At 42.8% G+C, this 15038-nt stretch overlaps 1 protein-coding gene and 1 non-coding gene across 2 annotated transcripts; both read left to right on the top strand.

Annotated features, from left to right (window-relative positions):
- The first annotated feature begins 1797 nt into the window (after positions 1-1797).
- Positions 1798-12855, top strand: Tomm20 (translocase of outer mitochondrial membrane 20). The gene is made up of 5 exons (XM_027404789.2): positions 1798-2047; positions 5776-5822; positions 7834-7915; positions 8421-8563; positions 10447-12855. Exons 1-5 carry the CDS (start codon positions 1927-1929, stop codon positions 10489-10491), a joined length of 438 nt encoding a protein of 145 aa, XP_027260590.1. The 5' UTR covers positions 1798-1926; the 3' UTR covers positions 10492-12855.
- On the top strand, positions 2693-2826 carry LOC113831414. Its single transcript, XR_003483218.1, has one exon. It is a non-coding gene; the product is annotated as a small nucleolar RNA SNORA14 (small nucleolar RNA).
- Positions 12856-15038: the final 2183 nt, after the last annotated feature.

The following is a 15038-nucleotide window of genomic DNA, read 5'->3' as shown; positions in this document are numbered from 1 at the left end:
TCTTGGGTGTCAGTATCCTTGTCTGTCAGGTGTGGCTGTTTCCTGGAACTCTTGCAATGATCAGAAACATCAGTTTCTCATCTTCATCTCCACAGTTTTCTGTCTTCCTTTCAGCTTCTGCTCTTTGCCATCCTACTCTTTCTTGCGTGTTTGCTGCTACTGCCACAGAAAGGTGGTGGTGTGGGCATGGTTGCCACTGTCCAGCCACTCCTCTAGTTGCTAGCTAAAAAAATCAGTTGGGAGAAACCTTTTTATTGGGTCTAATGTTGCAATGCTAGGCACCAAATACAAGATAGCATCTCTCGGCTGACTCAAAAATTGAACCAATGGGTGTCTGGTGTAGACCTGTAACTGCAGCTGCCAAGCTAGTGGAGACTGCTGGAACTTGCTGGCTTATTAGAGAAAACACCAGCTCCATCTTCATGGGGCTGTTGGCCCTGCTTCCAAAGAATAGTTGACAGGTCAGCTGACCTCCTGTTCTGGTTTCTCTGCACATACACATTTTTTTAAAAAATTGAGCTGAACCACCTGGTTGTGCAGGAGGAAGGGGGTGAAGTGCTTGCACCAATTATAACACTTCATGCAAAAGAAGCCTTGTGTTTTACACTAATTCTGGAACACTAAGGGAAGTGCTTCTCATCCTAGCCTTGGTGCAAAGTCATCCAGAGTCTACTATGGCTTTTGATGGTAAAAGAAGTATAGAGAAGTTCAAATACAGTGCCTTCTGGAGCTGGAGTAGGTCTGCAACAAGCAGCTCGTGTTTCCTATAGGTAGCAGGGGGTGTGTTTAAAGCATATGGGTTGCTTCACTTCATTCATAGAAAACACCCATTCTAATAGCACTTAACAGTGCTCTGTAGTGTTCAATAATGCTTAGAACTGCTCCAGCTCCCCGGGAAGAGGTGTGCCCCTTTAGTACTGACAGGTGTCCTAAGTGTTTGGGGCTTTACCCATTACTAGTTAATTTCACTTAAACACCAGAGAATTGCTACACTTAATATTACAGTTTAATGGTAGCGTAAGGGCACAAATAGGAACAATCTTCAGACTTTTATTGCCTTTCTATTTCCCTCACAGGTTACTTTTTTTTTTTTTAACTATCACTCCGTTTTTCTTCCCCACAATATAAGATGGGGCTACATCATAAATTATTTTGAAATCAGTTACTGTGTCAAGGTCAGCCACAACTTAAAAAGCAAATGCAGCAGGGCGGTGGTGGCACATGCCTTTAATCCCAGCACTTGGGAGGCAGAGGTCTCTGTGAGTTCGAGGTCAGCCTGGTCTACAAGAGCTAGTTCCAGGACAGCCTCCAAAGCCACTGAGAAACCCCGTCTCGAAACAAAACAAAACAAAAAGCAAATGAAGCCAGGCCTCGGAGGAATGCAGGTTTGAGTCCAGGGCAGACTACACAGCAATTTCCAGGCCCAAAACACAAAGGAAGAGTCTGTCTCAAAAAACGTAAAAAGCAAACGCATGCAATTCAAGTCACAGGATTCCTGAAGGACACAGTGAGGATAGGAGCTGTTCCAGCAGGCTGTCACCTTTGTCTTTGACAAGCAAGGATGGCGGATAAGGTTTTCTGACACCGTACCACAACCACGTGCTGCCACCACGACACAGACCGTGGGGATTAGCGCGTGAGACCAATAAACCCTTCCGCAGTGCAAGCCCCTCCCCCAGCGTACCCTTCCCCCCCCCGCCCCGCCCCGCCCCCTCGGCTCGGATTAGGCCGTCTGCGCCTGCGCATTGGGCGTTCCTACGCAGGCACCGCCGCGGACGTTCCGGGGGCCTCGTGCACCGGAAGTGCTGGTGCTCGGCCTTTTCCGTCTGGACTGGGCCTGCGAGCGGCCGGCGTGCTCCGATCTGTCGGAGCTAACCGCTGCTTGGCGGGCCTCCGTGGCCCGGCACACGCCCCAGCCGAGCGAAGATGGTGGGCCGGAACAGTGCCATCGCCGCGGGCGTGTGCGGTGCCCTCTTCATCGGGTACTGCATCTACTTTGACCGCAAAAGGCGGAGTGACCCCAACTTCAAGAACAGGCTTCGAGAACGTGAGTGGGCCCTCGCGCCTCCTGGTCCCCTTAGGCCTACGCGCCCCCAAGAGGCCTCCCTGGCGTCACGCGCTGCGGCCAGGGTCCCGCCTGTGCCCTCGGGCCTCCATCTTGGAGGCGAGTTGGCTCCATCTTGCTGGCGGTGGAATGCACGCTTGGCTCCCGGGATGGGCAGCACTTTATGGCTGCCGCCTGTCTATATATTTTTTTTTCCTCTTTATGACGGGTTCTTTAGTCCTGGGTCGGCTTGAAGTCATGGCAGTCCTCCTGCCTTAGCCTTCCAGGTAATAGGATGAGTCACCTTGCCCAGCCTCCATTCACCACCGTTAAACTTCGGTGTGCGTGTTTGAGATGGGGTCCTGCTGTGCAGTTCACGATATCCCCGACCTCGTGGCAGTTCCCCCCTGCTTAAGCCTCTCGAGTGCTGTGGTAACAGGCACGAACCATCTCTTCCTATTTGTGTTTTCTGACTGGGGATTGCTGTGCTTTGTAGGGTGGCTTCGAACTCGTGGTGCCTCCCGTTGCTGGTTTTGCAGACCGGCGCCTGCATATGGCTAAACCAGTTCTTACCCCGAAAGTGTTATCTCTTTATGTTGAAGCATTTTGGCTAGAGCGTCAACCCGCAGAGTCAGTGCGGTGTCATCCTTGCATTCTTAAACCCTCTTGGCGGCTTCGCTCTGGTGCTTCCAAGATATGAGTGAATGCTAGAGAAATTGCGGGGGAGTCCAAAGGGCTGCGCTCCTCACGTGGTTCAGTCTTATTTCATACCTGCGACATCTTTGAAGAGGTTTATCGGAGGGAAATCACAGCACTCTTTTAAACAGCGTGATCCACCCTTGAATTTCAAGGCCCCGTTTTCAACAGTCCAAAAGAGCATTTGTTGGAATAATAAGCTTTTTTTTTTTTTTTGGTTGTTGTTTTTGTGCTTTGCTTAGGCTGGTCAGCCAGTAGCTGGAGTCACTGTCCAGTCTCTTGGACTTCTTTAATTAAGCCATCCTAAATCACTTTTAACTTTTTCGTAGTTAGAGGTGATCGGAGATTTTACCACCTGTTACAGGAGTTCCAGCCTTTTTGAGCCTGCTTGCTCCCGGTAGCCCATTATTTTCATCATGTGGGGAGAATTTGTTTTTGTTCATGGCTAGATAGATACAGTAATGGAAAGAATGCTGCTTAGATTCAGACTGCGTTCTGGGACCAGATTGTTTACTGGATACCAGTGTCAACTCCAAATTTTTCATCATTGTAAAGTAAGGTAGTACAAGTTGCCTCTTGTCTGTTAGTGTACACCACAATTTATTCGACACAGAGAAGACCCTTCCATAAATGCCCGCTGTGAAGTGTGACTGTTGGATAGATTGTACACAAGTACAATCTACTCAAAGATGCATTGGTGCTGTGTGTCTACACACATAGCTAAGCGGGTTATTTTCCTGGAAAGCCTTGTTGGAAATCCCGAGGAAATGGTTTTTGGTTGAAGAAATCATAAGCTGTCATTTTAGAAAAATTAGGGTTGTCTGGGTTTGTTTGTTTGTTTATTTGAAACGGGGATTCTGTAGACCAGGCTGGCCTTAGGACTCAGAGATCAACCTACCTCTCCAGTGCTGGCATTAAAGGTGGCGCACCACGCCCTGCTAACGTCGTTCTTTTCAAAATAACGTTTTCAGCACTTTCTTTTTACCCTTTTGGTGATGAATTCATGACCTTTTACAGGCTAGGACCTCCACCACTGCCCCTATCACGTTCTGTTCTAGCTGGTTTGTGGTGTCGGTGTGTGTATGTGTCCCAGCTTAGCCAATAACCTAATGATTTAAGTGAATTACTAACTGCAGCTGTGACAAGGCAAAACGAATCCATTCTTTAGGGGTTCTTAGTACCTTTGCTAATAACAGTATTAATGAATGTTAAAATTAATTTTTTTTTTGGTTTTGGCAGGTTTTTGCTAGCAAGTAATGAGTAATTGTCTTTAAAGCTATATAGTTGAGTGATTCTTAGGAATTTAAGTAGTTTGAATTAAGTAGTTTATATTTGACTCATTATTTACATCTACAATAAAGGGATAGTTTCTCAAGTCATTTTTATTTAATGAAAAGGGCCTTAAGCTGAAGGTTTAAGTGTTTAAATAATAGCTTGGGTTTGTGGTAGCTCTGAATTTATGCTTTGCATGGTTTTGTTTTGAGATAAGATCTCTAATCGTGGCTGTCCTTGAACTCTGCCTCAGGTACTGGTATTAAAGGCCAGTGCCACAAGGTCTGGCTTACATGTTTGTTTGAGTTTTATTAAGTAGATATAGTTGTTTAAACTCTGTCGGTTTACAGATGTCAAGTAAAAAAGCAAGACCAGATTTTTTGCTGATGACTGTAGGGTTTTTTTTTTTTCCAGTCTATTTTCATCTGTCCCTTTATCACAGAGACACTTAATGAAGCTACACCCATGCACTGTGTTATTAAATTAGATGGTTATGGAATATTCCAATGGGATTCATTGCCTTTTTGTTATTCTCAAAATTCTGTTTTGGTACGTTGTATTTTTTACTGCTTATTAATTACACAATTTTGCTTTGTTTTTGAGGTGTGTTTCATCTGAATGGTGTGTCTATGTATAGTGTCTGAAGACAAGGGATCCGAAGATGCTTGAGTAGCCGGGCCATGGTGGTGCATGCCTTTAATCCCAGCACTTGGGAAGCAGAGGCCAGTGTGGTCTACAGATAGAGTGCCAGGATAGGATCCAAAGCTACACAAGAGAAACTCTTGTCTCAAGAAACAAACAAACAAAAAGAATTGACCAATAGGTCCTTTAGTCTTATGTTGAGACTTGGATTCATAGAGTACTTTAAGGTTTTCAGAGACTTTGAAGTTAGATTTTCTTGCTTAATATTACTCAGTACATAGAGAGTCCTTCACTTGGATCACCTTGTTATTGTCCTGGTATAGTATTGAGTGAGTGTTACTTTCTAGGTCTTGACTAGGGGATGCCAAAATGGCAGAATATGAGCCTAGGCACTCTTGCCAAATGTTAACTCACAAGCCTGCTGAAAGCCCCATAATTATATAGCTACTTTTATTAGATCAATTTTAATGAGGACCAAATTACTGTACCTTACTCTAGTGCAAGATAAAACAAATGGGGCAGATGGTCCCATACACTATTGCTTTTTCTTTTGGGGCATGCCATTACAGAGCAGTGAGGCCGTTTTTAACTAACCAGCCATAGGTAATGCTTTCAGAGTGCATTTTGGAGCAGAACCGCTTGCCCTTCTTTGTTGTTGTTCAAACTGGGACCTTGTTGCATGCCTATAATCCCTGAACTTGAGAGCTGGAGCAGAAGGATCTAGAGGTCAGGAGCCTTGGCTGTGTAACAGATGCAGGCCAGCCAGGATACACAGAACTTGTCTCAAAAAACACACCAAGAAAACCACCCATGGTTTTACAAAACCATGTTGCTTAACAATGCTGCATAATTTTTAATAGTAAAGCTAGAATCTAGTATAATTCAGTAACAATCCCTTAATTCTTTTACCTCAGAAAGGGGGCTTTGTTCTGCTGGGGTGCAGCTGTTGGAACAGTATCTTGTGAATTGCTAGACCTGGTGATGTGGAGGAAAAGAGAAAGCTGCTATCCAGACATGCCAGCTCCCTCACCACAGACGAGGGAGTCAGGAATGGTTGCTGAAGTAATTAGATGTTTTAATTCTTTTGTTAGTAACCAAGTGAATTTTTATTTTTCTCATAGGAAGAAAGAAACAGAAGCTTGCTAAGGAAAGAGCTGGGCTTTCCAAGGTAATAAAATAGTTTGTTTTTGTGTGTAGGAGAGTAACTTAGACTGCAGGTTATCCAGCCTACTATACTTTCCTTTAATGGTAAAAAAAAAAAATCTCAATGGATAAGCCTCAAGATAAGGGTCTCGCCTGGTCTCCAGAGCGAGTGCCAGGATAGGCTCCAAAGCTACACAGAGAAACCCTGTCTCGGAAAAAAAAAAAAAAAAAAAAAAAGATGAGGGTCTCTAGAGATGGGGGCTCCAAGAAATAAAAATTTGATTGTATTTTCCTTCCTTCCTTTAGTGTCCTTTAAACGATCCACACCTGTAATCCTAGTATTTGAGAAATTGCAGTAGGCATCCTGGGCAACATACTATCTTCAGTAGCAAAAGGGACCTTGTGTACTCAATGCCAAAGGTCTTTAAAAGTTTTTAAACTGCTGGGTGTTGGTGACCCATGCCTTTAATCCCAGCACTCTGGAGGCAGAGGCAGGCAGATCTCTGTGAGTTCGAGAGCGGCCTGGTCTATAGAGCGAGTTCCAGGACAGCCTCCAAAGCCACAGAAAAACCCTGTCTTGGAAAACCACTTGCTGAAGATTTGGGTTCAGATCCCAGCACCCACGTGGTGATTCACAGCCATCTGAACCTCCAATTAAAAAAAAAAAAATTAAACCTATGAATCAGGATTTTACCTGATTCTGATGGATTTAAAAAAAATTGTACCTTGTAGAATATAAATGACTTAATCTTTTTCTTTTCATAGGTCCTGTGTTCTTAATTTTTAATGACTACATAGGTTTTTTTATCTGCTTGATTAAAACTATAATCTGTGATGTGTAAGTAAACTAAGTAAATGCTAGTCACTGTCCATGTCACTTCCCTCTTGCTGACATTCTTTCTCTGGATTTGTTTGGATCACTAATCCATTCTTTAAGAGCATGTTCAGGCAAGGATAAATGGGATCCATAAATGTTACACTTATGTTATTTTGAACCAGTTGAGTGATCAGCATAGCTAACAGGATATATGGTTCTAGAGAATTGAAACTGGGAATTGCTATGTTTTTCAAATATGTTCAGACTACTTTTCCAAGATGTGGGATACAGATAGGGAGATACCTTTAGACCTGTAGACCTGTGTGAAGTGTGAGAGTCTGATAGAGGCGTATTATTGAAAGTTTGAGGGGTAGAACACTGGGCATTGTGTGTGCCAGGCAAGCACCCTACTCTGAGCTGTATCCTTTTCCCTGTCAGTTGCTTACAGTTGTTTATCCTAAAAAGTGTGATGATCAACAGATGCATAGTGAATATGCTGTCATTTTTCAGTATGTTCTGTCATTTGAAACTCAGTGATCCCTCTAAGGCCAGAGGTTTAAAGGTTTATGGCCAGCTTGGTAAGATCCTGTCAAAATAAGAAGAGGACTGGGAATATGGCTTTTCTAGTGTGCTAGGAACCCTAGGTCAACCTCAAGACCCACCAACAAAAAGTGTGCATCTTTGAATATATATGTGTACACATGTGTAATGCATAGGGAGAAGTCCTTTGGGTGCATATGAAAATATGAAATATGACAATAGACAATAAGATAATTTTGTATTCTTTAGTGTAGTCCACCCCCACCCTCCCAAGACAGATTTCTCTATGTGTATATCTCTGGCTGTACTAGAACTTTGTAGTACAGGCTGGCGTCAAACTCCCAGATCCACCTGCCTCTATCTCCTGAACCGTTTTAGGATTAAAGGTATGCCCGCCTCTTTAGCTTTTTTAAATTCAGGGTATTTGTTCTTAGAATGAGCGTACATTTTCTTTTTGGTGTATTGTTTTGTTTTGAGGGGTTATATTTTGAGACAGGCTCTCTGGCTCTGGCTGCCCTGGAACACTTGGAAGCACAGGCTGGCCTTAGACTCAGATCTACCTATCTCTGCCTTCTGAGTGCTAGGATTAAAGCCTACCACTGCCCAGCATTGTTTAAATTTTACTGGTTTTCTGTGTTGATTATATTCTCGTCTTAATTTCTATATACTTCTTTTCCAGTTACCTGATTTAAAAGATGCTGAAGCTGTTCAAAAGTTCTTCCTTGAAGAGATACAGCTTGGGGAAGAGTTATTAGCACAAGGTAATAGTCATTTCAAGATTCAGAATGTAGAATTAATTATTCATATTGATAAAAATTTATGGCAGGGTTTTCTTGCATAGTTAATGTTAGAAAAAGGATTTTTAAACATCAGCACTGCTGGCTTATCAAAAGATATTGCCAGTGCTGATTCAGAAGAGGCCTGGTGTCTGCTGGAGTAGGACCTGAGTAAGCAAACCAGTCATTCATCACCTTAGCTCTACATGACACAGTCTCAGTGCCTGGCCCTGGACAGGTTCTCCTGGTGGGCATTAGTACAACTTCTCAGAATCCCAGGAAAGGAACTGGCCATGTAAGTCAGAGTGATGGCTACACATACCCAGATGACAGTGGGCAGTAAGTTGGTAAAATATATTCTTTCCATGAATGAAGGAAAGTGATAACCTTTTTTTTTTTTTTTTTTAATTGTCAGTGGTGTTGGCTATGATCAGTTAGTGACTTGATTTTGATGGCTTCAGGTAACATGTAGTTTTGTGTAAACTTGCAGGTGAATATGAGAAGGGTGTAGACCACCTGACAAATGCAATTGCTGTGTGTGGACAGCCTCAGCAGCTGCTGCAAGTGTTGCAGCAGACTCTTCCACCACCAGTGTTCCAGATGCTTCTGACCAAGCTTCCAACCATTAGTCAGGTAAGCAGTTGAAGTGCTTCTGAGTAACACATGAATTGATCTGAGAACTGCATGCTCAGGGGCAAGTATGCTGAGCATATAATTGCCTATGCCAGACCTGGGAATGGTTTTCCTAATGATACACTGTACAGGTGACAAGCATAAGTCCAGGCTTGTGTCAGATGTGAATCATAATGTATGCACTTAGTGTTGAATCAAAGCCTTAACATTTGTAGAGTCCCTAAGTTCAGGCCACTTGGTTACTCCTGCTGGGAATGCAGTACATTTTGGAGCCCTTGCCCATTGTGCTCAAGGCTCTGGCATGTTTGTTAGGACATCATATCAAGCTTTCAGTTTAGTTAACTTACCAGGGATACAGAAATCAAGACTGCATAACCTGGATCGTCCTGGTGTCCCTATGTCAGGCTTGGTACTGTGCCTCTTTCTGCTGCTGTGGACTTTGAATTCAGTACTGTTTGGCTATACATCCCCAAATTTCTACTCAGAAGTGCAAAGGGTATGTATTAAATGATTAATATAGCTGAGTGTGATAGCATATGCCTGTAACCCCATCATTCTGCGATGAGGGGTGGGTGCTGAGTCAGGGCTGTTAGTGAGGTTTCATCTGAAAACATATTGGTTAAACAGTCACTATAGTGCATTCTGTTCATACCAATTCTTTCTAAGGAGTCCAGAATGAATTTCAGAACAGCTACTGCATGTGTTGATTTTGGGTTTGATATGGCTAAGCAAAGTGATGATGGCAAGGAAGTTTTCACAAAATTTTTAAGTAACTTAATAGTTTTTTCCAAATGTTTTTTTTTCTCCTTTCATGGTGATGTTTTGCTTGTTAGGCAAAGGCTTTACCATTGAGTCACAATTTCTAGCTTCTTCATAGTGATTTTTAACAGCTAGATTTGGAAGAGGCCTGAAGGGAAAATTAGATTCCCCTAAAGATTTGAAGAGGACTTGGAAAACCAAGAACTTGAACTAAATCTTTTAAAGTTAGATGAATATGGTTCCATTCTTTTCATACCTCAAACAATGTCATGTTTGAAGGGATAGCTTCCGTAGTCTGTTTTGTGTTGCTGTAATCAAAGCTATTTCTGGGAATGCATAAGAATGAGTATTTGGCTGTGTGTCGCAGTGTGACACAGAATTGTGAACCAGCCTTGTGCAGAATGGGCATTGAAGAGCTAGGAGTGAGTGGTTACTGCTCATTCAGGAACTGATCTGGTGGAGAGTGGTACCTTGGCAGATCTCATCACTGTCCCCTCAAATTCAGCTCCCAGGTTCTCAGTACTACCACATGGTTGCCTGAACTTCCAGTACAGGAACTATGAGAACAAAGCAAAACCAGGTCAAAGCAGCCCGTAAGAATGTCATAGATTTGCCTGGTTGGCATCTACATTCTTCAACAGCTTGTATTACTACTCTGTTATATACAGATGGGGGGGGGATTGTTAATTTTGTAATGCAGTATTGCTTCCTGTAGTGGCTGTGAGCTGGAAAGGAAAATGAAGCATAGAAAGAAGGCTTGGTAAGAGCTCTAATTGCTGGTTTGTGTGGGGGTGAAAAACTCTTTCATTTATATAATTGACAAACAGCATTTGTGTCATGTGCTTTGTTAATTCATTTGAATTTTGATATGGAACTGAAGCTTGTATGATCATAGCCCCCAACACCACCACCAAACCCCCCCTTCCCTCCTCAGAATCCTTAGTCTGAGATTTCAGGTATGTGTCACCATGCCCAGCTCATCTTTCTTTGACTTCTCAGATGCCATTGTGTAAAGTGCAGAATCAGTGTCAGAGTGGGAGAATTTTAGCAAGAATTGATTCTTTGAATGTGAAGAGCAAGTTGGAATTAGACACTTCTCAAAATTAATTTTCTTTTTCTTTCAGAGAATTGTAAGTGCTCAGAGCTTGGCTGAAGATGATGTGGAATGAGCCAGATTTCAACACGATAAAATCTCAGTTAAAAATGATTTAACCATTAGCTTGGAAGCTGATCAGCTCTGGGGGAATAAGGGCAAATATGCTTGTCATGAACTGTCCTACACTGAAGTCTACCAAAGTGAATGTGTACTTTGAGTAGATCCATTGTCTCTTCTATTTATTTTTTCCAGTGAAAAGTATTTTGATAGAACTTTTCATTTTATAAATATACTGAGTTAACCAAAATATCATGTATTTCGTTTATTCTTAAGACATGCAGTTCAGATGTAAATACATCTGAGTATTTACTTAGATTTACGCAGAGTTATTACTTAGCTAAAAACTCCCGGTGATGAATTTTAAAAGATTGGTAGAGAGTATGAAGGATAGATGAATAATGCCCATTTTAAAACACTAATACATTTTACTGTAAATCATAAAATTGGATAGAAACTTGTTTGTGAAAACTAAGCATTAAAATCTTGCAGATACCTTTTTTTTTTTTTTTCTGTTTACTCTTTAACATGTGAAGTGTGCTGTGTGTTCTTAGCGATCCTGTTCTCTCCTGTGTTTCCTTAAAAGCTTCAGTCTACATCAGTGGCTTAATGTCCTGGGCACTAACTCGTAGTATTTCAAGCACCTGGCTGCAGATAGCATTGGGAATTCGACCTGGGTGAGCCTTGCCTGCTGTCTGCTCACTCTGCTCTTTACAGACTGAGAGGACCAGTCTGCTCATCTCTGGGGTAGCTCTTTCAGTGTGGAATTTACTTTGTTCTGTTGAGTGTCTTCAGGTGTGTTCCAGCTGGTGGCCGATGATTATTTCAGAACAACCAGGGCTTGCACCTGTTTATATTCTGAGTTTGCATGTTTGCCTGACTTGGTGTTTCTCAATTAAACCTTGAAGTGGAGTAACTTCTTTGTCAGTTGTTACTGCTGTGGAGTGATTCTGTTATTGTTGTGTAAATTAACCAGAAACTTGTCATTAAGGCAGCTCTGATGGTCTGCTTGGGAAAATATTGATTGCTTTTTGCTTTTAACAGTGTTTCTTCAGTCTTCCTATGGGTTGATCAATTTATTTTGCACAGTGATAGTGGAGTGTCATCTTGACTGGAGACTGGCTGAAGCAGGTGGGACCTCTTCTCAGATATCGACAAATCACCTGGTGACATGGACTGTTTCTGAATTGTGAAGACCTTGCAGTCTGTGCTGGTATCTGTTCACCGAGCAGCATTCTTGTGGGGCAGGTCATCTGCCTCCATGCCCTATACTTTTTTTGGCTTTGCTCACCTTTTCCTGGTAATACAGTAGGAAGAATCGAATCAGGCTTTTACCTGCCTCTACTTGGTGTGTGGATAGCAGCTTTGAACAGCTAACCTCACATGGGAACCTTGCTCTAGTATTTTCTGGTGGAAAGCCAGGCCTGGAGGCACACTTTAAGACCTTCTATAGGCCCTTTCCAGGCCTTTGATCCTGAACCTTTAAACAGTGCTTTCTTGGTAGGTATGCTTGTTAGGAGGTGCTACAAATAAAGTAAAAATGCTGGCTGAGTTTTGCTAGTAGGCCCTCCGATCCCAAGCATCATAATGGTGATTGGTCAGAGATTGAGAGACTGCACTGCCAAGAGTACTGCGTCAGCCCGGATATGGATGAGAACCAAAAGGAGAGTGGAGATAGGAAAGTGAGAGGTGTTTTGCAGTGTGCACTGGGTGGCCTGGCTCCTGGCAGTGGAGAGGGAGATACTGTCTTTACTTTGAGTTTGAAACCAAGACTTGAGTGACAAACGTGGGGCTTCAGCATTGTCTGAACACTAGCTATGTTTGTAGAGGTCTACTTTCCTCCACAAAAACAAATGCTGACACTATTTCTTCTCACCTCAAGTTAAACCGATGGAACCAGGAAGCCTTTGTGCTGGTCAGTGATGCCAGAAGGCAAGACTAACACTCAAGTAGTGTAAACAGCTTAAGTGTTGCCAGGGACAGTCAGCAATGTGCATGTTACAACATGTTAGCATGCTGCCTTGGCCATAGGTGTACTGTTGGGTGCCACTGTTTTTCCTAACTGAAAACATTTTAAATAGAACTGCCTGGAAAGGTGTGTAAATGCCCTTAATAGCATAGTGAGCATAAGTATGCTTAGGTAAAGTCCGGGTGTTGTGTTACTTTTATCTCCAGCAAGTTTGGTATTTATACCAACCATTGTCCACTTGCCTTTATGACCTTGAACCAACCTGTGGAACAGAGTATCAATGAACTAAAAACTATTAAGGCAGAAGGCATTGTGGGGAATTTGGTGTATGATATTGACAACAAATCTGACCAAAATAAAATCAAGTGTTTATTTCTTGTGCCTCAGCTGTATTAAAGGGTTTGGAGAACATTTGGCTTGGTGTGTATTTGCAGAACTTAATGCAGTTGATCTTGGTGTCTACCTAGGCAAAAAATCATGTTATTTTACCCTTATCCAATACAAGTCAGGTACTGTCTGTCTTTGTGTATGTGCATACGCGCATGTGCGTGCAATTAAAAAAGCTACAGTTAAAGGCATAGTGAAACAAACCTTTTAAGCCCATTAGTACATTAGGAGCCTGGCAGCAGGGTGAGGCTTCATGCAAAGATGCCAAATTTTGCCAAGAAGCAAGGGAGCTGGAAGGTGAGGAGTTGACCCTAGGGAATGATTGACCAGGCCTTCATTGGAGAGTAGATGGCCCTGACCTCCATGTGCAGGTGTGATGTGAACATTGTGGAGACAGGGACTTGCTGGGCTTTGAGTTGACAAAGTAGCAGTCCTCTGGGTTTAGGGCGCGACTTTGAAGTTCCAGGGCTGAGCCTGTGTATTCGTTGACAGTGAACACCTGAGTGATAAAGCCTTGGAGAGACTAGGATTGGCACAGCCTTTGCTGGAGGTGCTGTCCATATCACATACTTGTTTCCTTTGTTAATTAGGACTCCACTAGCAGTGTAACCCTCTCCCTCACTATGCCTTTCAGTCTCATCTCTTGCCTTAGCCTCCTGGAGTTCTAGAATGTATCACTATGCCCATTTTGGGCCAGCGTTGGAATTAAATAAAGGTACTCATTAGTGCATGGTTGTAGTAGAACAGCTCCCTTGAAATTCATCAGCATAAATAAGAGTCTGGAAGGGGGAGGAACAGGCACACCTGTGCTCCCATCATCTGGGTGGCTGAGGCCCAATTATGAGTTTGAGGTCACCCTTGAGCACAGAGTTCTTGGACAGCTTTGGATTCTGGAGGCTGGAAGGTTCAGGATTTGAATTAAAAGTAAATTGACAAGATTGGGAGGGAGCTGGGTTTTTTGTTTCATTTTTTAAAATACTTTTGTGTAGTTTAGGCTGGCCTTGAACTCTTGATCCTCTTTATCTATGGAGTACTGGGTTTACAGGTGTGTGCTTCCATGCCTGACTTTATTTAGAACAGAATCTTACTATGTAGCCTTAGCTGGCCTAGAACTCAGATCCAGCTGCCTCCGCTGCCCCCAAGTGCTGAACAGGAATTTAGTAGTTCCCAGCCTCATCGTCAGTAGTGGTAGTATCAGAATTAGATCCTGTCACTGAGCCATCTTACTCTGGGTGTTTTGTTTTTGAGTCAGCCTTGAGCTTGAGTAGCTTGAAGATGCTGTAGTTTCCAAGTGCTGGGATTACAGGCATTTGCCTCCCATGACTTTGCTTCTCAAGAGTTTTTTGTTTGAGTTTCATAAAAAATTGAAAATTTTTGGCTTGTTACAGCAGAATTTTCAGCACTCTTGAAATGACCCTAAATATGTGTTTATGTGAAGTGTTCTCTGAGTTGATTATAAAGTTGAAATATTGACCAGCTCTGAAATGCTGAACACACTCTGCATCTTGCAGGAACAAATACCCATAATTAGTAATGTAAAAGCACATTCATCCTGTTCATATGCACCATGTCATTTAAAAATAAATACCCTTATGATTTATTACCAGTAATGTTTAATTCGTCTATTTCATAGGCCCTGTACCTGGGGCATGTAGAAATTTCTTGGGTTAACTGGTTGACCAGTGGAAAAAATTGAAGCCCCAATTTAAATAGCCATGTAAACAAGACTCCTACCAGCAGATTTGCTCAGCAACTACACCTGTGTTTTGCTGGGTGCATGGAGTGCAGTCTTGGCATGCACTTCCTCACCTCAAATTAAATTCCTTACCTTCATTCACAGACCTTGAATAGCTATTTGTAAAACATTGTAAGTGCAGAGTACAGAATCTTCCGGGGTCAGGATAGCACCCTTGGTAATTCTGCTTAGTGGGGATGATAGTGAGCAGCTGTAATTCCTGGCTAAAACAGGTAGGATTGCCCCAAGTTTGAGGCTAGCTGGGCTATACAGTGAGACTCTCTGAATAAAATAAGTCTTGGGGTCTCTGCATTGCCTTCTGAGTGTGATTTGTGAGAAAAGGGGAAGAGATTGGCCATTGATCTGCTGGATGAGGGAAGTGCTTAGGCCAAGACTGTATACCTGACCTCATGCTACTGGGAGAGGGAAAGGCAGAAGACATGGGTCTTCATGCAAGACATGGCTTCTCAGC

This window comes from Cricetulus griseus, chromosome 3 (assembly GCF_003668045.3).
Source record: "Cricetulus griseus strain 17A/GY chromosome 3, alternate assembly CriGri-PICRH-1.0, whole genome shotgun sequence".
Classification (NCBI taxonomy): Eukaryota; Metazoa; Chordata; class Mammalia; order Rodentia; family Cricetidae; genus Cricetulus; species Cricetulus griseus.
This window is presented reverse-complemented; position numbering and strand designations above follow the sequence as displayed.